The sequence below is a fragment of the Oncorhynchus mykiss genome, chromosome Y, assembly GCF_013265735.2.
Source record: "Oncorhynchus mykiss isolate Arlee chromosome Y, USDA_OmykA_1.1, whole genome shotgun sequence".
Lineage (NCBI taxonomy): Eukaryota > Metazoa > Chordata > Actinopteri > Salmoniformes > Salmonidae > Oncorhynchus > Oncorhynchus mykiss.
The window spans coordinates 37,718,476-37,740,400 of record NC_048593.1 but is presented as its reverse complement, the minus strand read 5'-3'; the positions used below and the strand labels follow the sequence as shown (position 1 = coordinate 37,740,400).

Genomic DNA, 21,925 nt, shown 5'->3' with positions numbered 1-21,925 from the left:
GTTTCAATATTCTGGTTGATACAACTGGTTATGTTTCATTATTCTGGTAGATACTACTGGTTATGTTTCATTATTCTGGTAGATACTACTGGTTATGATTCATTATTCTGGTAGATACTACTGGTTATGACTCATTATTCCTGGTAGATACTACTGGTTATGATTCATTATTCTGGTAGATACTACTGGTTATGTTTCATTATTCCAGGTAGATACTACTGGTTATGTTTCATTATTCCAGGTAGATCCTACTGGTTATGATTCATTATTCTGGTAGATACTACTGGTTATGACTCATTATTCCAGGTAGATACTACTGGTTATGTTTCATTATTCCAGGTAGATACTACTGGTTATGACTCATTATTCCAGGTAGATACTACTGGTTATGTTTCATTATTCCAGGTAGATACTACTGGTTATGATTCATTATTCCTGGTAGATACTACTGGTTATGTTTCATTATTCCAGGTAGATACTACTGGTTATGACTCATTATTCTGATAGATACTACTGGTATGTTTCATTATTCTGGTAGATACTACTGGTTATGTTTCATTATTCCTTGTAGATACTACTGGTTATGTTTAATTATTCTGGTAGATACTACTGGTTATGATTCATTATTCTGGTAGATACTACTGGTTATGTTTCAATATTCTGGTTGATACAACTGGTTATGTTTCATTATTCTGGTAGATACTACTGGTTATGATTCATTATTCTGGTAGATACTACTGGTTATGATTCATTATTCTGGTAGATACTACTGGTTATGATTCATTATTCTGGTAGATACTACTGGTTATGTTTCATTATTCCAGGTAGATCCTACTGGTTATGATTCATTATTCTGGTAGATACTACTGGTTATGACTCATTATTCCAGGTAGATACTACTGGTTATGTTTCATTATTCCAGGTAGATACTACTGGTTATGATTCATTATTCCTGGTAGATACTACTGGTTATGTTTCATTATTCCAGGTAGATACTACTGGTTATGACTCATTATTCTGATAGATACTACTGGTATGTTTCATTATTCTGGTAGATACTACTGGTTATGTTTCATTATTCTGGTAGATACTACTGGTTATGTTTAATTATTCTAGTAGATTTTACTGGTTATGACTCATTATTCCAGGTAGATACTACTGGTTATGTTTCATTATTCCAGGTAGATACTACTGGTTATGATTCATTATTCCTGGTAGATACTACTGGTTATGTTTCATTATTCCAGGTAGATACTACTGGTTATGTTTCATTATTCCAGGTAGATACTACTGGTTATGACTCATTATTCTGGTAGATACTACTGGTTATGATTCATTATTCCTGGTAGATACTACTGGTTATGATTCATTATTCTGGTAGATACTACTGGTTATGATTCATTATTCCTGGTAGATACTACTGGTTATGACTCATTATTCTGGTAGATACTACTGGTTCTGATTCATTATTCCAGGTAGATACTACTGGTTATGATTCATTATTCTGGTAGATACTACTGGTTATGTTTCATTATTCCAGGTAGATACTACTGGTTATGATTCATTATTCTGGTAGATACTACTGGTTATGATTCATTATTCTGGTAGATACTACTGGTTATGACTCATTATTCCAGGTAGATACTACTGGTTATGACTCATTATTCTGGTAGATACTACTGGTTATGATTCATTATTCTGGTAGATACTACTGGTTATGATTCATTATTATGGTAGATACTACTGGTTATGATTGCAGACAGAGCCCAGAGAATGGGATGGTGCAATATTGAATTTGTCATATTTTGATAAGGTGCATGCATGGGGATGTCCACGTCACCCAGAGATATGCCCATGCTGTAGAGATCCACCCAGCGGACAGAAACGTCACTGTTGTTGGCATAATACAGCTAGTGCTATCTAGACTTGCAGTGGCAAACAAATCCATTACATTAGCAACCTAAATGTGAGATAAACTCAATTGAGGAGTAATAGAGAATGGAGACTTTTAACTTGAAAATGTGCAGGATACCTCTTTCTGGTTTCCCTGACTACCTTTTTTAAAGTAGGCAAGTCAGTTAAGAACAAAATCTTATTTTCAATCACGGCCTACAGATCTGAACACAGTCAGACCAAAAAGCGACTTTTGTGCGTCTAAACCCGTCTTTCAGTGCAATCTTCGTATTTTGATGACAGAAGTCGCATGTATGTGTCAAGTGTAGACACCGCATGTGACAGGGATTACCTATGCACATGTGTTTGTGTAAATAAAACCTAATCTAATATGCACATATTTGGATTTAAGCGGATTTTCCACTCTTAAAGGGCCACAATAGTAGCAATGATGACGCTGGGGGTGGAAACTCGGTGCATTTGGAAATTAGAAGTGTTCCCCCCCTTTACTGCGATGTGTGCAATATGTATGACCAATATGAAGGGGAAAAAAACGATTGGATTTAAGCTGAAGGGCTGCAAAATGAGCAGTGATGCTCCTCGGGGTTTACACTTTGTGGATTTGGAAAGTAGAAGTGCTCCTGACTAGAATGGAATTGTCTTTTACTTTGACACAATGTTCAGGCAATTAGGTGTGCTGCATTGAATAATAGAAGTACCCACACAAAAAACATTGTTGACCACTTAATATAGACTATCTTATAGAAACACTTAAAATTATTATTTGTATGATAAGTAGTATAACATTTCGATAATTGTGCACATTATCCACCATTTTCCCCATCCTTATTAATTGACAAAGTATACAGGACAAGACTCTTATTCTGAAGGATTGCAAAAAATCCATGACCCGGAAGTACTTAGTTATTATTGCGTATTTCACAGCGGTAATGGCGCTCGGTCGCATGTTTTCAGCAGAAAGTGTGGGTCTAATAGGAATATGTAGTTTGAGCGTCTGAAATTTTGATTTGTACGTAAAATGTCTAAACTACAGGTGTTGAGTGTGTTTATTACAGAGCGGCTAACAGCAGCGGCTGTGGATATATTTGGTTCGGCGGAGAAAACGTTAGCAGAGTACCGGGAGCGGCTGACAACAGCGGCGGTAGAGATATTTGTTGTGGTAGAAAATACGGTAGCAGAGGTTCAGGGAGAGAACGACCGTCTACGGGGGCTTCTTCTGGATCATTTCGGAGCAGGTTTGTAGCCACCACTTACACCAAGTTATCGGATAACAACATATTGTGTTTGCTGAATCACTAGCCGTGGACGTATCGTATTCACTACTAAGGTCAGGTAACTTAAGCTGTTTTGATTTAAAGGTTAGTAGCTAACGTTAATTATCTAGCCTGGCTGACACGACTCACGCTGAGATCCTATAGGCCTTTCTCTGCTGCGTTATTCATTTAATTTTTTTATTTTACCTTTATTTAACTAGGCAAGTCTGTTAAGAACAAATTCTTATATTCAATGACGGCCTAGGAACAGTGGGTTTGTACGACAGATTTGTACCTTATCAGCTCGGGGGTTTGAACTTGCAACCTTCCGGTTACTAGTCCAACGCTCGGCTAGGCTACCCTGCCGCCGTTAACGCAGCTACTGTACACTACGGGCACAGATAGAACAAGGACTTGGCTAGTGATAAAAGTGTGTATAGAAGGTCATTCTCCGGTAAAATGTTTTACTGAAGTCTTCTAAACGAATATACTAATGTTTTAACGACCTTTTTTCTTCTATCGTCTACACTTGATGCTAAGTAGCTAAATATTATAGCTACAAAAAGCTTAGCTTGCTGGCAAAGAGCTTGCTAAGGCTAGGTATATAACGTGTATATACAATAAAATAAATATGTGATTTCCATTTTTTCAATTTTTTTAACAGTTAACATAATGCATTATACAGTATATATACAAAAGTATGTTGACACCCCTATTTCAACTACACCCGTTGCTGACAGGTGTAACGTTATAAAGTCGAGCACACGGCCATGCAATCTCCGTAGACAAACATTGGTAGTAGAATGGCCCGTTCTGAAGAGCAGGGTGGGTATAATTAGTGGAACGTTCCAACAGTAATCTGTTTCAAAAACTTCATAAAGTAGAAGGTTGCCAACAAACCCTACCCAGTATCTTATTCTGCCGCGTTGTTTGTTGGCAACCTTGTTATTTACAACGTTTTTGGAACAGATTCCTGTTGGAACATTCCACAAATTATATCCACCCGAAAAGCACAGTGACTTTAAATGCGGCATCTTCATAGGATGCCACCTTTCCAACAAGTCAGTTAGTTACATTTCTGCCCTGCTAGAGCTGCCCCAGTCAATTGTAAATGATGTTATTGTGAAGTGGAAACGTCCCAGAAGATTGTTACAAGCCCCAATGCATAGTACATTTCGGTGGAGGCAGAGTAAAGGTTTGGGGCTGTTCTTCATGGTTCGGGCTAAGCCCCTAGTTCCAGTGAAGGGAAATCTTAATGCTGCAGCACACAATGACATTCTAGACGATTCTGTGCTTCCAACTTTGTGGCAACATTTGGGGAAGGCCCTTTCCTGTTTCAGCATGACAATGCCCCTGTGCACAGAGCGAGGTCCTTATAGAAATGGTATGTCTATCGGTGTGGAAGAACCGGATTGGTCTGCACAGGGCCCTGGCCTCAACCCCATCTAACACCTTTGGGATGAATTGGAACGCCAACCTTGAGGCAGGCTTAATCGCCCAACATCAGTCCCTGACCTCACTAATCCTCTTGTGGCTGAATGGAAGAAGGTCCCTGCAGCAATGTTTCAACATCTAGTGGAAAGCCTTCCCAGACGAGTGGAGGCTGTTATAGCAGCAAAAGGGGTGGACTCCATATTAATGCCCATTATTATGGAAAGAGACGTTCGACGAGCAGGTGTCCACATACTTTTGGTCACGTAAGCTAGCTATAATATTAGTGTTAGGGGTCAACATTGGAACTGTGGTTCTGGTGTTATACTTTGTATTTCATGTTATAGAGAAGCATCTCAGGAACATGCAACACAGTTTCACGAGGTTAGGACTTACCATTGAGCCCCACAGGGGACGTGTTATAAAACACGGAAATGGTTCCAATCGTTTTCCCACAATTCCTTTGATCCAACGTGTATTTTAGAAACCCTTCAAATACAGGCTGTGTTTTTATGTAGGCTTACCCTGTTTAAATTCATTGTGTCAGAATGCACTGCTGTAGTAAAGCAATTCAGAACTAACTTGACATGTTCTGTTGCAGATTCAAACCCAGATTAACTCATTGCAGAATGTATCCCATAATCATTCATTAATAAGCATATTTATGACAAGAATGTACCTAGTCACTCGTCAAACACCTGAACTCCAACAATTACGTTGTTTTAAAGAAATCAAAATGGTAAACAATGCCTTTTATACACATCTGAATTTAAGTAAACATTCAATGATTTATTCATCAATGCCACAAACCTGGGATATCGAAGAGCAGCATATGAACTGTTCTATCTGAGAGCCCACGGGTTCTTCTGCTTGTCCATTATAGGAATTAGACCAGCACTAATAACACAATGTAAAACAGCATATTGTGATTTTGGTGGGTGAGTTACAAATGAAACAACTGGATGCGTGAGGTAGGGGTTAATAAAATACTAGGTCAACTCCAGCAGAATGAGAAACACTCATAACAGACTGAAAACAAGGAAACCGTGCCTAAACACAGCTATATCAACACCCTTCTAGTCAATGTAACAGGTCCATGTTGCTGCTGTCTACTGTGAGCAGGACATTTACCACTGCATTTAGTCTGAGCCCTAGAATAAACAGCAGGAGAAGGACCGCATTAAGACAGGTGACAAAAGTTAGCAAGAACAGGACAGCACAACACACGTTACTGAGTCTAGATGTTATCCAATCAGGAAAATGACAAGTGAAGGAAGCAGCATAGGGGAAATACATCACTATAGTAACGTATCTTTATGCTATATGTAAAACTAAAAGTTTGTTACATTTTAAAACAATTTTAAGAAATTAACATGCAACTTTTATAGGAACTTAATATGCTAATTAGTACATACGGAATTGAAAAAAAAATCCAATATGTTAGGCCCATTCGTTTAAAGTTGGTCATATGCTGAGTACACAAAACATTAAGAACACATGCTCATATTTCGTTTGTCATTTCTCCAAGAACCTTTCCACCGACACGTGCGAATCATTTTCTTTGAACGATTCCTGATTATTTTTGCCACAAAAAATGATTCACTTCGCCATTGCGGTGAATCGCGGTGAATCGAATAATGAAACTCATTTCAGGACGCTCCCGATAAACAGTTCTTGTGCTGACGTTTCTACCATTTTAGAATTCTCTCTCTCATTATTACCATGTCATTTAGTTGTTTTTGTCTGTTCACAAACACAACTTTCTGCAATAGAACCCTATTACTGGCGTTCTGGATTCATTTGAAAGTTGATCATGAAATCGAGGAAGAAAAAAAAAAGCGAAATGACCCTCATTCCCTCTCCACCAAGCCAGTGGGTGGTCATCTCCTCTGAAGACATCAGTAGGGAGGATGTGAGTTCTGCGCTGGCCCGCTGTTGAACACTGAGAATGACTGTTTGTTTCGCTCTCCCAAGAGGTCTGCCCAGTGATGTCTTCTATGGTGAACATGCGCCCACGATCTCAGGTGAAATTGTCGGTAATCACCATTGAAAGGGTCTCCTATCACACTGTAGGCCTACAACATTTGTTTCCAAATCACCAATCAAAGTTATCGGTACCACATGTAACCATACGATTGGTTCATATTGATGTACTTATTTACACACAGGGAAATACAATATTGGTAAGATGATTTTCACATTGTAGTCTAATGATTTGACTTTAATCAGTGGTTTGTAGAGGACCCAGGCTGAATTGCTAGGCAACGCAAAGACCCCCTGCCCCGGGTAAAAATAAATAGACCATACAATGTTCGGACAGGTCGACGGGACGATATGTCATTCCAGAGATCAATATGTCATTCCAGAGATCTTCTCAATTACCTTGAGACCGGCAGTTATTTGCTTCACAATCACCGGCTGACAATTTCATGACCGCAACAGGCCTAAGCACGGCATAGAGAATTCAGAATGTGAAGTATTTTGAATTGTTATTCAGTATTTTTACTCCTTTCCTTCTCTACAGACCCCAAGCAGGTAACTCTCCCTGAAGAGGAGGTTCCCCCTAACCAGCAGCCGCACTGTGAGCAGGAGTGGAGCCCCAGTCTGCGGCAGGAGGACCCAGAGCCCACCCAGATTACAGAGGAACTCCGGACCAGTCAGGAGGAAGAGCAGCTTCAAAGACTTAGGTCTGCTACCACAGAGGTCATACAGTTGATATTTATTCCTCCCTGTGTGGAAAGTGACTGTGATCAGGACAGCAAAAAGGACTCTCTACCCACCAATACAACTGAACAGACCCAATCAGATGAAGAGCACTACAGTATCAGAGTATCAGAACCAACCAGTGACTCTCAGACGCTCTCTGTACTACATCCAGATTGTTCTGCAGCTCCAAGTGAAATCATTGTAAGTATTGATGAGGAGGAGAGTGAAGAACTACCGTCAGGGTCAAAGAGAACCCGGGACAAGAAAGGACAAAGCTCTCAAGTCTGCACTGAAGCCAAGACAACCGAGGAGCAGAAAGCACCATTGAAGTGTCACACAAGCAAGAGGCGATACAAGTGTCCTGTGTGCAGTAAACTGTTTAAGGCACCAGTCAGTTTAAAAGTACATCAGAGAATTCACAAAGCAGAGAAACGACACACGTGTCCTTTCTGTGGAAAAGGCTTTAAATCACTAAATGGTCTACAACGACACAAAAAAGTTCACACAGAGGAGAAAGAACCACAGCGGTGTTCTTTGTGCAGTGAATCCTTCCTTTGCACAGCTTCTTTAAAAGATCATCAGCGAATTCACACAGGTGAAAAAACATATCTGTGCAAAGAATGTGGCAAATCCTTCAGTGTCAAGACCGACTTCAACAAGCATATGAGCACGACTCACCCAGATGCAAAACCGTACAATTGTCCAGTGTGCAAGGAATGTTTCAACACACCAGGCTCTCTGAAAATACATGGGAAAACTCATGGAGCGAATCCATGCATCTGTCCTGTGTGTAATAAATGCTTTAAGAGGCCACGCTACCTAAAGGAACACCAACAGAAGTTTCATGGTAGTGAGAAACCATACACGTGTGCGGTGTGCAGTAAAACCTTTTATAATGTAAGCCATTATAAAGTACATCAGAGAAATCACACAGGGGAGAAACCCTTCAAGTGTCCTGTGTGTATTAAAAGCTTTACTAGCTCAGGCCTGTTAAAAATACATCAGGTAATTCATACAGGTGAGAAACCGCATAAGTGCAAAGAATGTGACAAATGCTTCTACCGCAAGGGACATCTGGTCAAGCATATGAGGACTCACACAGGGGAGAAACCGTATGGTTGCCGTGAATGTGACAAATGCTTCACTCAAAGGTCATCATTAAAAGACCATATGAGGATTCACACAGGGGAGAAACCGTTTTGTTGCACTGAATGTGAGAAACGCTTCACTCAAAGGGCAACATTAAACGTGCATATGAAGATTCACACAGGGGAGAAACCATATCAGTGTAAAGAGTGTGACAAATCTTTCAGTCAAAAACATGAACTGAGAAAGCATATGAGAATTCACACAGGGGAGAAATCATACAAGTGCCCTCTTTGTGAAAAATGCTTTAAATCATTGGGTGGTCTGAAACAACACGAGCTGAATCACTCTGGAGAGAAACCATCATATCTCTGCAGCGATTGTGGCAAAAGCTTCCGAACGATGAGTTACCTGAGGGTTCATATGAAGTCTCACACAGAGACAGAACCGGGGAGCCGGACAGAGAGCGAACCGGGGAGCCGGACAGAGAGCGAACCGGGGAGCCGGACAGAGAGCGAACCGGGGAGTCACAAAAAGAGAAGACTGCATATGTGTCCTGTATGTGGGAAAGGCTTTGCATATCCAAATGTTCTAAAAATCCACCAGCGAATTCACACTGGGGAGAAACCACATCAATGTCATGTTTGCAACAAAAGATTCATTCAGAAATGTGATCTGACTAGACATATGAGGACACACACAGGGGAGAAAAGAAGAGAAAATCAATTAGAGAAACAGTTGTATCTTTGCAGTGATTGTGGCAAGTGCTTCCGGGAAAAACGTTATCTGAGAAAGCATATGAGAATTCACACCGAGAGAGATTCGGGAAATAAAACCGAGCGAGAGCTGCATAAGTGTCCTGTTTGTGGAAAAGGCTGTACGTCACTGAGTTATCTCAAAGACCACCAGGGAATTCACACCGGAGAGAAACCGTATCTGTGCACTGTTTGCGGCAAAAGCTTCACTTGGAAGGGAGTCCTTAGAGAACACATGAAGACTCACACAGGGGAGAAATCACATCAGTGCCATGTCTGCAGCAAAAGGTTCATTTATAGCAGAAAACTGTCACTTCACATGATGACTCACACAGGGGAGAAGCCATTTAAGTGTTCTGTATGTGGGAAAGGTTTTACATCATCGGGTGATCTGACACGCCACAAGCGAATTCACACTGGAGAGAAACCGTATCGCTGCAACGATTGCAACAAATGCTTTAGTCAGATAAGTTCCCTTAAATCACACATGAAGAATATTCACTGAACAACAGTGTCCATTGTGTAAAATGTCCGTTTTGAAGATAAAGGCTTATTCAAACTGACACCTGTAAGTGAACATACCCTCAGGTTTGATAATAACTGAATTATACTGTACTGTAGGTCCTCACTTATGTGCTTTGTCACCTCTGGGTCTGCATGGCAAATTGCCCAGGAAAACACTCAAGGGCCATTCAGCCCTTCCTGACTATTGAAATGTGTGTTAGTGATGCTATTGCCTCCATGTTTGGTATCTCATAAACTTCTGAAGCAAACTTTGATGTCATCTATATGAATGTATGACCTGTGGTAACTTGTATCTGGACAGGGTGAACTTTAAGCTACTATGTGTTGTGATTTTATTGTCCTTAGGAATTCTGCCTTATTTGGTTTCATCCCCCACACAAGCCGTTAGACTCTGACACCCTGTGGATTTTGGGCCTGGGTGATCAGGTTACTGTAACTTGTTATGGTTGGATGGTTTAAGTCACCTTGAAATGTTAGAAAGGGAATGCCTTTTTTTCTGTCTGTTCCTCATGTCCTACGCTCTACAGAAAAGCTATATGAACATGTTTTTCTTGTAGGCTGCTCGGCCTGAGTAGGTCTGTTTTATGTCATGCTTTGCCTTTTAACTGTAAGATCCCAGCCCCTCCAATTTTTTTCTCTCACACACACCGGATAGTTGCAGTGATATGTGTTGTTTTACAAGGTCAGCAATAGTAGTACAGCACCCCTGGAGCAAATTAGGGTTAAGTGCCTTGCTCATGGGCAAAGACAGATTTTATATCTGGTATTCAAAACAACGACCTTTCGGTTACTGGCCCAACGCTCTGACCACTAGGCTACCTTGCCGCCCCTGTCATATGCCTTGCCGCCCCTGTCATATGCCTTGTCACGCTTGTAAATGCTTTATAACTTAAGCTTCATGCCTGCGAATCGTTAAAGTTTTTACAATGTAGTTAAATCTATTTTCCTTGACAATTTTAATTCTGACATTTCTTGATTAGCCTATTACTGTAAAAAAAAAAAAATCTAAGTATATTCTCTATGGAATCAGATAATTCATTAAGATTATAAATTGTGAAGTCTTATCACAGGTCGCATGTGAGATATTTATATATATATATATATATATATTATATGATCTGTATTATGTAATGGTTGTTACTTTTAAACCTTCAATAAATGTTTTTGTAAGCTATTTTGTTTATTTATATATTTCTGTTTAAGATGGTAACTTTCTTTTGGAGTTGCAGGGTTTTTATCTACTCCAGCACTAACATGCTTCGGGATGGGTTATATTATGAAGAGTACATGTACAGGTAAGATGTGACGCGTTGCTCGTACACCATGTCACAGTGTTCTTTCTACCTGTGAGTCCAGCTTCACTTGATGGAATGTAACCATCCCATCTTCACTGCAGCTCAGGACTCATGTTATACATCACCAACATGTTTGTCTTATGAACTGGATTTCATAATGTGTCTGTGTTGTGTGAAGTATAGTGTCTGTATATAGGCTCCTGTCATGTAGAATTCGCTGCGTTTCGGTTTACAAACGCGTTCATTCATACTCAAACCCCGGAGTAAAAAAACAACAATTATAAACAAACCCCGGAGTAAAAAAAACAACAATTATAAACAAACCCCGGAGTAAAAAAAACAACAATTATAAACAAACAACAATTATAAACAAACCCCGGAGTAAAAAAACAACAATAATAAACAAACCCCAGAGTAGAACCGTGACTGTTGGATCGTCTTTATTAAAAGGAGGTAGTTTCAACAGGCAGAAAATGAATGGCGGCAGACCACTGTACACTTACCCAGTGCTAATCTTTAAGCCTTTCCCTAGCTCTTACACTAATCTCACGAAAGCTATCCCAAACCTTAACCTAACCCTTGTCCCTAAACTTAAATTTAAAATAACCCATTTTGACCCCTGGTGTTTTTTAGTTTCCCAGTTGATTTCCACTTTGTTCAAATATGCCAGGAAATGACCCTCTGGTCCACTCCCTGTCTGCTGAACTCTGGGACAGTTTCCTGAACACAGATTAAGTCTTGGACTAGGATAATCTCTCTTGATCGTCCTACTCTAGGACAAGGTTCTATCTGTCTGGGGAATGTACTGTCTTGTATTTCTTATTAATGACAAATACAAAGAGTTCTGTGAGAAATTATTAAAAAGTTAAATTCCACCAACTGCACGAACACAGCTACAAGATATCAGTATACAGTGGAAAGGAAAAGTAGGTGAATCTTTTTGGATTTACCTGGACTTATACATAAATTGGTCATAAAATGTGATCTTCATTTAAGTCTCAACAATAGACAAACACAGTCTGTTTAAACTAATAACACACAATTATATGTTTTCATGTCTTTATTGAACACAACGTGTAAACATTCATAGTGCAGGGTGGGAAAAGTATGTGAACCCTTGGTTGACTCTACTTTGGCAGCAATAATTTTTGACCATTCCTCTTTACAAAACTGTTTCAGTTCAGCAATATTCTTGGGTTTTCTGGTGTGAACCGCTCTCTTGAGGTCATGCCACAACATCTCAATCGGGTTGAGTTCAGGACTCTGACTGAGCCGCTCCAGAAGGCATATTTTCTTCTGTTGAAGCCATTCTGTTGTTGATTTACTTCTGTGTTTTGGGTCGTTGTCCTGTTGCATCACCCAACTTCTGTTGAGCTTCAATTGTCGGACAGAGCCTAACATTCTCCTGCAAAATGTCTTGATAAAATTAGGAATTCATTTTTCCGTCTGATACCAAGCTGTCCAGGCCTTGAGACAGCAAAGCAGCCCCAAACCATGACGCTTCCTCCACCATGCTTTACAGTTGGGATGAGGTTTCGATGTTGGTGTGCTGTGGCTTTTTTTCTCCACACATAGTGTTGTGTGTTCCTTCCAAACAACTCAACTGTAGTTTCATCTGTCCACAGAATATTTTGCCAGGAGCGCTGTGGAACATCTAGATGCACTTTTGCAAAATTCAGACAGCAGTCGCTTCTTCCGTGGTGTCCTCCCATGAACACCATTATTGTTTAGTGTTTTACGTATCGTAGATTTCTGTAAGTCTTTAGCTGACACTCTAGGATTCTTCTTAACCTCATTGAGCATTCTGCGCTGTGCTCTTGTAGTCATCTCTGCAGGACGGCCACTCCTAAGGAGAGTAGCAACAGTTTTGAACTTTTTCCATTTAAAGACAATTTGTCTTACCGTGGACTGACAAACGTCACGGCTTTGAGATACTTTTGTAACACTTTCCAGCTTTATGCAAGTCAACAATTCTTAATCTTAGGTCTTCTGAGATCTCTTTTGTTCTAGGCATGGCTCACATCAGGCAATCCTTCTTGTGAATAGCAAACTCAAATTTTGTGAGTATTTTTTTTTTATAGGGCAGCTCTAACCAACATCTGCAATCTCGTCTCAATGATTGTACTCCAGGTTAACTGACTCCTGATTCCAATTAGCTTTTGGAGAAGTCATTAGCCTAGGGGTTGACATACTTTTTCCAACCTTCACTGTGAATGTTTAAATTATGTATTCAATTAAGACAAAAATACAATAATTTGTGTGTTTATTAGTTTAAGCAGACTGCGTTTTGTCTGTTCTGACTCAGATGAAGACCGGATCAAATTTTATGACCAATATTATACAGAAATCCAGATAATTCCAACGGGTTCATGTACTTGCCACTGTACCTACACACCTAATATAAACATCTCTGAAAGAACATTTATAGCGGTGTTTCTATGATTGTTTGCAGTGTTATTGATATCACTCTACCGATTCAGAACCATGTTCCCTGTCCTCAGGTGACAAAAAGCTGTCGATAGCGTACAGGTTCCAGTAACATGCTTTAAAAAATAAAATGTTGTCCCCCCCTAGGCCTTATCATCAAGCTGTCCCTCACCCTAGGCCTATGCCTTATCATCAAGCTGTCCCTCGCCCTAGGCTGTATCGTCAAGCTGTTCCTTCCAGTAGGTGGCAATGTAGAGGTTAATCCAGGCCCTGCAGTGCCTATCTCCACTCCTATTCTCCAGGCGCTCTCTTTTGATGACTTCTGTAACTGTAAAAGCCTTGGTTTCATGCATGTTAACATTGGAAGCCTACTCCCTAAGTTTGTTTTATTCACTGCTTTAACGTAGATATCATCTTAACCAACTTGCCCTCTAAATACACCTCTGCTGTTTTCAACCAAGATCTCAGCGATCACTGCCTCATTGCCTGCATCCGTAATGGGTCTGCGGTCAAACAACCTCCCCTCATCACTGTCAAATGCTCCCTGAAACACTTCAGCGAGCAGGCCTTTCTCATCGCCGTATTCGACTCTGTCAATCACCGCATCCTTATCGGCAGACTCAACATCCTTGGTTTCTCAAATGAATGCTTCGCCTGGTTCACCAACTACTTCTCCGATAGAGTTCAGTGTGTCAAATCGGAAGGCCTGTTGTCCGGGCCTCTGGCAGTCATTATGGGGGTGCCACAGGGTTCAATTCTTGGGCCGACTCTTCTCTGTATACATCAATGACGTCGCTCTTGCTGCTGGTGATTCTCTGATCCACCTCTACGCAGACGACACCATTCTGTATACTTCTGGCCCTTCTTTAGACACTGTGTTAACTAACCTCCAGATGAGCTTCAATGCCATACAACTCTCCTTCCTTGGCCTCCAACTGCTCTTAAACGCAAATATATCTAAATGCATGCTATTCAACCGATCATTGCCCGCACCTGCCCGCCCATCCAGCATCACTACTCTGGACGGCTCTGACTTAGAATACATGGATAACTACGCAATACCTAGGTGTCTGGCTAGACTGTAAACTCTCCTTCCAAACTCACATCAAGCATCTCCAATCCAAAATTAAATCTAGAATTGGCTTCCTCTTTTGCAACAAAGCATCCTTCACTCAAGCTGCCAAACACACCATCGTAAAACTGATCATCCTCCCGATCCTTGACTTCGGCGATGTCATTTACAAAATAGCCTCCAACACTCTACTCAATAAATTGGATGCAGTCTATCACGGTGCCATCCGTTTTGTCACCAAAGCCCCTATACTACCCACCACTGCGACCTGTACGCTCTCGTTGGCTGGCTCTCGTTGGCTGGCCCTCGCTTCATACTTGTCGCCAAACCCACTTGCTCCAGGTCATCTACAAGACCCTGCTAGGTAAAGCCCCGCCTTATATCAGCTCGCTGGTCACCATAGCAGCCAGCACCCACCCATAGCATGCACTCCAGCAGGTTCATCTCACTGGTCACCCCCAAAGCCAATTCCTCCTTTGGCCGCTTCTCCTTCCAGTTCTCTGCTACCAATGACTGGAACGAACTACAAACATCACTGAAGCTGGAGACTCATATCTTCATCACTAGCTTTAAGCACCAGCTGTCAGAGCAGCTCACAGATCACTGCACCTGTACACAGCCCATCTGTAAATAGCCCAAACAACTACCTCATCCCCTACTGTATTTATTTATTTATCTTGCTCGTTTGCACTCCAGTATTTCTACTTTGCACATTAATCTACTGCACATATACCATTCCAGTGTTTATTTGCTATATTGTATTTACTTTGCCACCAAGGCCTATTTATTGCCTTACCTCCCTTATCTCACCTCATTTGCACACATTGTATGTAGACTTGTTTATACTGTATGTTTGTTTTACTCCATGTGTAACTCTGTGTTGTTGTATGTGTCGAACTGCTTTGCTTTATTCTTGGCCAGGTCGCAGTTGTAAATGAGAACTTGTTCTCAACTAGCCTACCTGGTTAAATAAAGGTGAAATAAAAAAAGGTGACGCTCCAGAACAGACAGACAACCAATGTTCCCTAAAAAGAATTTAGGCACTGAGAAAATTTCAGGTCTACAGAGCACAACTTGAATGTTGTTAAAATTCTGTGCATATTCCAACTCGCGTTTACTGTGAACACTGAGGCTGTACCCACTTTTCGGTACAGTTTTAAGAGGCCAAGTAGGCTACTGTGCTACTAAGTAGGCTACTGTGCTACTAAGTAGGCTACTGGCTACTAAGCTTATTCAAACCTGTCTCAAAATACAACACTGCCCCTTTAGGACAAAAAAAGCTCTACCTACTAACTCGCTTTTCAAAGATGTCTAGAAATGTGCGCTCTTGTCAGAAGCAATCACTCACCTATTGTTGACTACAAATGATCTATAACTGAGCTAATAACTCACGAACTAGCAAAGGATAGCGTAGCCTAGTGGTTAGAGCGTTGGACTAGTAACCGAAAGGTTGTAAGATCGAATCCCTGAGCTTACAAGATACAAATCTGTCATTCTGCCCCTGAATCAAATCAAATGTATTTATATAGCCCTTCGTACATCAGCTGATATCTCAAAGTGCTGTACAGAAACCCAGCCTAAAACCCCAAACAGCAAGCAATGCAGGTGTAGAAGTACGGGGGCTAGGAAAAACTCCCTAGAAAGGCCAAAACCTAGGAAGAAACCTAGAGGAACCAGGCTATGTGGGTTGGCCAGTCCTCTTCTGGCTGTGCCGGATGGAGTTTATAACAGAACATGGCCAAGATGTTCATAAATGACCAGCATGGTCAAATAATAATAATCACAGGCAGAACAGTTGAAACTGGAGCAGCAGCACGGCCAGGTGGACTGGGGACAGCAAGGAGTCATCATGCCAGGTAGTCCTGGGGCATAGTCCTAGGGCTCAGGTTCTCCGAAAGAAAGAGAGAATTAGAGAGAGCATACTTAAATTCACACAGGACACCGGATAGGACAGGAGAAGTACTCCAGATATAACAAACTGACCCTAGCCCCCCCGACACAAACTACTGCAGCATAAATACTGGAGGCTGAGACAGGAGGGGTGAGGAGACACTGTGGCCCCATCCGATGATACCCCCGGACAGGGCCAAACAGGAAGGATATAACCCCACCCACTTTGCCAAAGCACAGCCCCCACACCACTAGAGGGATATCTTCAACCACCAACTTACCATCCTGAGACAAGGCCGAGTATAGCCCACAAAGATCTCCGCTACGGCACACCCCAAGGGGGGGCGCCAACCCAGACAGGAAGATCACATCAGTGACTCAACCCACTCAGGTGATGCACCCCTTCCAGGGACGGCATGAAAGAGCACCAGTAAGCCAGTGACTCAGCCCCTGTAATAGGGTTAGAGGCAGAGAATCCCAGTGGAAAGAGGGGAACCGGCCAGGCAGAGACAGCAAGGGCGGTTCGTTGCTCCATGGCGTCTAAAACCAGACTGAAGCATTTTGTATACATTGTTTGTCTTCAGGAAGGCAGTGAGTTGCTGCGCAACAGCCTTTCTAAAATTTTGGAGAGGAATGGAATATTCGATATAGGCCGATTTTTAGTTTTTAAATATTTTCTGGGTCAAGGTTCGGCTTTTTCAAGAGAGGCTTTATTACTGCCACTTTTAGTGAGTTTGGTACACATCCGGTGGATAGAGAGCCGTTTATTATGTTCAACATAGGAGGGCCAAGCACAGGAAGCAGCTCTTTCAGTAGTTTAGTTGGAATAGGGTCCAGTATGCAGCTTGAAGGTTTAGAGGCCATGATTATTTTCATCATTGTGTCAAGAGATATAGTACTAAAACACTTGAGTGTCTCTCTTGATCCTAGGTCCTGGCAGAGTTGTACAGACTCAGGACAACTGAGCTTTGAAGGAATACGCAGATTTAAAGAGGAGTCCGTAATTTGCTTTCTAATAATCATGATCTTTTCCTCAAAGAAGTTCATGAATTTATTACTGCTGAAGTGAAAGCCATCCTCTCTTGGGGAATGCTGCTTTTTAGTTAGCTTTGCGACAGTATCAAAAATGAATTTTGGATTGTTCTTATTTTCCTCAATTAAGTTGGAAAAATAGGATGATCGAGCAGCAGTAAGAGCTCTTTGATACTGCACGGTACTGTCTTTCCAAGCTAGTTGGAAGACTTCCAGTTTGGTGTGGCGTCATTTCCGTTCCAATTTTCTGGAAGCTTGCTTCAGAGCTCAGGTATTTTCTGTATACCAGGGAGCTAGTTTCTTATGAGAAATGTTTTTAGGGGTGCAACTGCATATAGGGTATTGCGCAAGGTTAAATGGAGTTCCTCAGTTTGGTGGTTAACTGGTTTTTGTCCTCTGACATCCTTGGGTAGACAGAGGGAGTCTGAAAGGACATCTAGGAATCTTTGTGTTGTCTGTGAATTTATAGCACGACTTTTGATGTTCCTTGGTTGGGGTCTGAGCAGAATATTTGTTGCAATTGCAAATGTAATAAAATGGTGGTTCGATTAAAAAAAACATTAAGATCCACAATATTTATTCCAAAAGTAGGTCCAGAGGGACAAAAGTAGGTCCAGAGGGACAAAAGTAGGTCCAGAGTATGACTGTTGCAGTGAGTAGGTCCAGAGACATATTGGACAAAACCCACTGAGTCGATGATGGCTCCGAAAGCCTTTTGGAGTGGGTCTGTGGACTTTTCCATGTGAATATTAAAGTCACCAAAGATTAGAATATTATCTGCTATGACTACAAGGTCCGATAGGAATTCAGGGAACTCGATGAGGAGCGCTGTATATGGCCCAGGAGGCCTGTAAACAGTAGCTATAAAAAGTGATTGAGTAGGCTGCATAGATTTCATGACTAGAAGCTCAAAAGATGAAAACGTCATTTTTATTTTTTTTGTAAATTGAAATTTGCTCTTGTAAATTTTAGCAAAACGTCCGCCTTTGCGGGATGCACGGGGGATATGGTCACTAGTGTAGCCAGGAGGTGAGGCCTCATTTAACACAGTAAATTCTTCAGGCTTAAGCCATGTTTCAGTCAGGCCAATCACATCAAGATTATGATCAGTGATTAGTTCATTGACTATAATTGCCTGAACAAGGCTGTTAACCCACTGTTCCTAGGCCGTCATTGAATTTGTTCTTAACTGACTTGCCTAGTAAAAAATATTAACAAAATGTACACACGTGGATACATGCAGCTCTCGCTTTGATCTCAAAACAAGCGCATCTACTCACAACCGCACATGCTGTAAACACAGTCCAGTTCAAAGTGAATGGCGCAGATCCATATATGGCAATAGTGTATTTGCATATAGACCTCCTGCAGCTCTGATTGTATGTGCTGCACAGGTCTGTAGAGTACTGGCTGAGTCATGCGTGTCAATGCAATAGAATCCTAGTTCGATGCGTTCTGCCTACAACAAAATCCCTTGCATAGTTTTTGTTATGTTGCATTGAAAGTGGCTCATATTGTGTTGATTTCGATCACAATTGCCACATTAAAGGTAAACGTTGATAGTGTTAACAGAGAACTCTAGAACAGTGGTCACAAACGTTATCTGAGTCGAGATCACTTTTTGAACTCCTATGCAACATTAACCAATTAAAGAGTGCAGTATGATAACAAAGCTATGATACAGTAATGCGCAGGAGGCTGCTGAGGGGAGGACGGCTCATAATAATGGTTGGAATGGAGCGAATGGAATGGCATCAAACACACAGAAAGCATGTGTTTGATAACATTCCACCGATTCAGCTCCAGCCCTTACCACGAGCCCATCCTCCCCAGCTAAGGTGCCACCAACCTCCTGATAGTCACATGCTGCAGCACATTCTTACTTGATTGGAGATGTGGCACAAAGCAGAATAACATACTCAACTCTGAAATCGTCATACTAAAGTAATGGGTACAGGGTTGAAAAAAACAAGAGAATAATTTATAAGTCTTAGAAGTTGGGGGGAAAAACAGCCACATCTTGAATGGCAGCAGTGACAGGATTTGTTCGTATAGGCCTTAGCTTTGAGCAATGAGCACCCTCCTGTGGTAACTAGTGTAATTACATTCGTGCTTGGAAGCAACAGCAACGAAACACAGAGAGAGAGAGCAGAGCAGAGCATTCGAGAGCAGGAGGGAGAACCGTCATAAACACTCTTCTCAGGGAGGGAGAAGCCCAGAGCTGGAGGGCAGGAAATGCTGGAGGAGACCGGGGTTGCATCCCATATGCCACCTTATTCCCTAAATAGTGCACTACTTTTGACCAGAACCATTTGGGAATGGGATGCCATTTGAGGATGCGCACAGAGACCGGGGCAGACCAGGGCAACTCTCTCTGTTTGCCAACACAGCCCATGGTCCTGTTTGTGATTATGGACCCTGGAGGTTTGTGGACACTAACTGACCAACTAAACTGTTGTTTTTTTGTGTGTGTGTGAGTGAGAGAGAGAGAGACACAGACAGACAGCGAGAGAGACACAGACAGAGAGAGAGAGCTATAGAGAGACTCACAGACAGAGAGAGAGAGCTATAGAGAGACTCACAGACAGAGAGAGAGAGCTATAGAGAGACTCACAGACAGAGAGAGGGAGAGCTATAGAGAGACTCACAGACAGAGAGAGAGAGCTATAGAGAGACTCAGACAGAGAGAGAGAGCTATAGAGAGACTCACAGACAGAGAGTGTTGTGCAGTGTTTCTCTCTGTCACTGCTCCAGCAGCATACTTCCCCAGCGCATGGATACAGACCACACAGACAGGACCTGATTCCCATCGTCAGGACAATGGCCGCCCAGCAGCCAATCAGGGCTCTAGAAGACCCGTTCTGCAAGCTGATTGGCTGCCTGGCCCGAAGCCTGTTGTGGAATGCCCATCCTTAACCCTTTCACTACCACACACATTTCACTGCCTCTTCTCAGCAAACCATCTTTGTCACAAATCTTATTTCCTTTCAGAGCCATATACATATATAGTTGTCTCCTTTTCCTTATGATGTGATATGCTGTGCCTATACTGCAGCAAATTCAGGAAGTAGTCCCAATAGCATCTCAAACCTTATCACTGTGTTGGAAAGTCCAACATCTTAGCGATTAGGACCAAATCTTTGGATAAGGTGGCTAGGTGATGTCCTCCTTATGCTACAGTATTATAATGATTGTACATGTAGCCTTCTATCTATACCCAGTCCTGTCAGATGAGTGTTTGCAAAAAAACAACTGAAATATCACATTTACATACAGTTGAAATCGAAAGTTTACACTCACTTAGGTTGGAGTCATTAAAAGTCGTTTTTCAACCACTCCACAAATTTCTTGTTAACAAACTATAGTTTTGGCAAGTCGGTTAGGACATCTACTTTTTGCATGACACAAGTAATTTTTCCAACAATTGTTTACAGACAGATTAGTTCACTTATAATTCACTAAATCACAAATCCAGTCGATCAGAAGGTTACATACACTAAGTTAACTGTGCCTTTAAACAACTTGGAAAATTCCAGAAAATTATGTCATGGCTTTAGAAGCTTCTGATATGCTAATTGACATCATTTGAGTCATTTGACTCTTGTGTGTGTGATTTTTACTCGAAATAAAACATCAGTGAGAGAGACAGACAGCATCACATAGGTTGAGTCCCAAAGGGCACCGTATTCCCACATATGTAATATATATATATATATATATACAGTGCCTTGCGAAAGTATTTGGCCCCCTTGAACTTTGCGACCTTTTGCCACATTTCAGGCTTCAAACATAAAGATATAAAACTGTATTTTTTTGTGAAGAATCAACAACAAGTGGGACACAATCATGAAGTGGAACGACATTTATTGGATATTTCAAACTTTTTTAACAAATCAAAAACTGAAAAATTGGGCGTGCAAAATTATTCAGCCCCCTTAAGTTAATACTTTGTAGCGCCACCTTTTGCTGCGATTACAGCTGTAAGTAGCTTGGGGTATGTCTCTATCAGTTTTGCACATCGAGAGACTGACATTTTTTCCCATTCCTCCTTGCAAAACAGCTCGAGCTCAGTGAGGTTGGATGGAGAGCATTTGTGAACAGCAGTTTTCAGTTCTTTCCACAGATTCTCGATTGGATTCAGGTCTGGACGTGGACTTGGCCATTCTAACACCTGGATATGTTTATTTTTGAACCATTCCATTGTAGATTTTGCTTTATGTTTTGGATCATTGTCTTGTTGGAAGACAAATCTCCGTCCCAGTCTCAGGTCTTTTGCAGACTCCATCAGGTTTTCTTCCAGAATGGTCCTGTATTTGGCTCCATCCATCTTCCCATCAATTTTAACCATCTTCCCTGTCCCTGCTGAAGAAAAGCAGGCCCAAACCATGATGCTGCCACCACCATGTTTGACAGTGGTGATGGTGTGTTCCGGGTGATGAGCTGTGTTGCTTTTACGCCAAACATAACGTTTTGCATTGTTGCCAAAAAGTTCAATTTTGGTTTCATCTGACCAGAGCACCTTCTTCCACATGTTTGGTG

At 41.5% G+C, this 21,925-nt stretch overlaps 1 protein-coding gene across 1 annotated transcript; it reads left to right on the top strand.

The window, feature by feature from the left end:
* Positions 1–2,818: 2,818 nt before the first annotated feature.
* LOC110510235 (zinc finger protein 665) lies at positions 2,819–10,837 on the top strand. The gene is made up of 2 exons (XM_021591624.2): positions 2,819–3,149; positions 7,123–10,837. Exons 1-2 carry the CDS (start codon positions 2,933–2,935, stop codon positions 9,648–9,650), a joined length of 2,745 nt encoding a protein of 914 aa, XP_021447299.2. The 5' UTR covers positions 2,819–2,932; the 3' UTR covers positions 9,651–10,837.
* The last annotated feature ends 11,088 nt before the right edge of the window (positions 10,838–21,925 follow it).

What these genes read in the sequence shown, in the direction of transcription:
- LOC110510235 (XM_021591624.2), top strand. Translation starts at nt 2,933, where the DNA reads ATGTCTAAACTACAGGTGTTGAGTGTGTTTATTACAGAGCGGCTAACA. An exon ending in TCTGGATCATTTCGGAGCAG is followed by an intron (nt 3,150 to 7,122) that starts GTTTGTAGCCAC and finishes CCTTCTCTACAG; the next exon opens with ACCCCAAGCAGGTAACTCTC.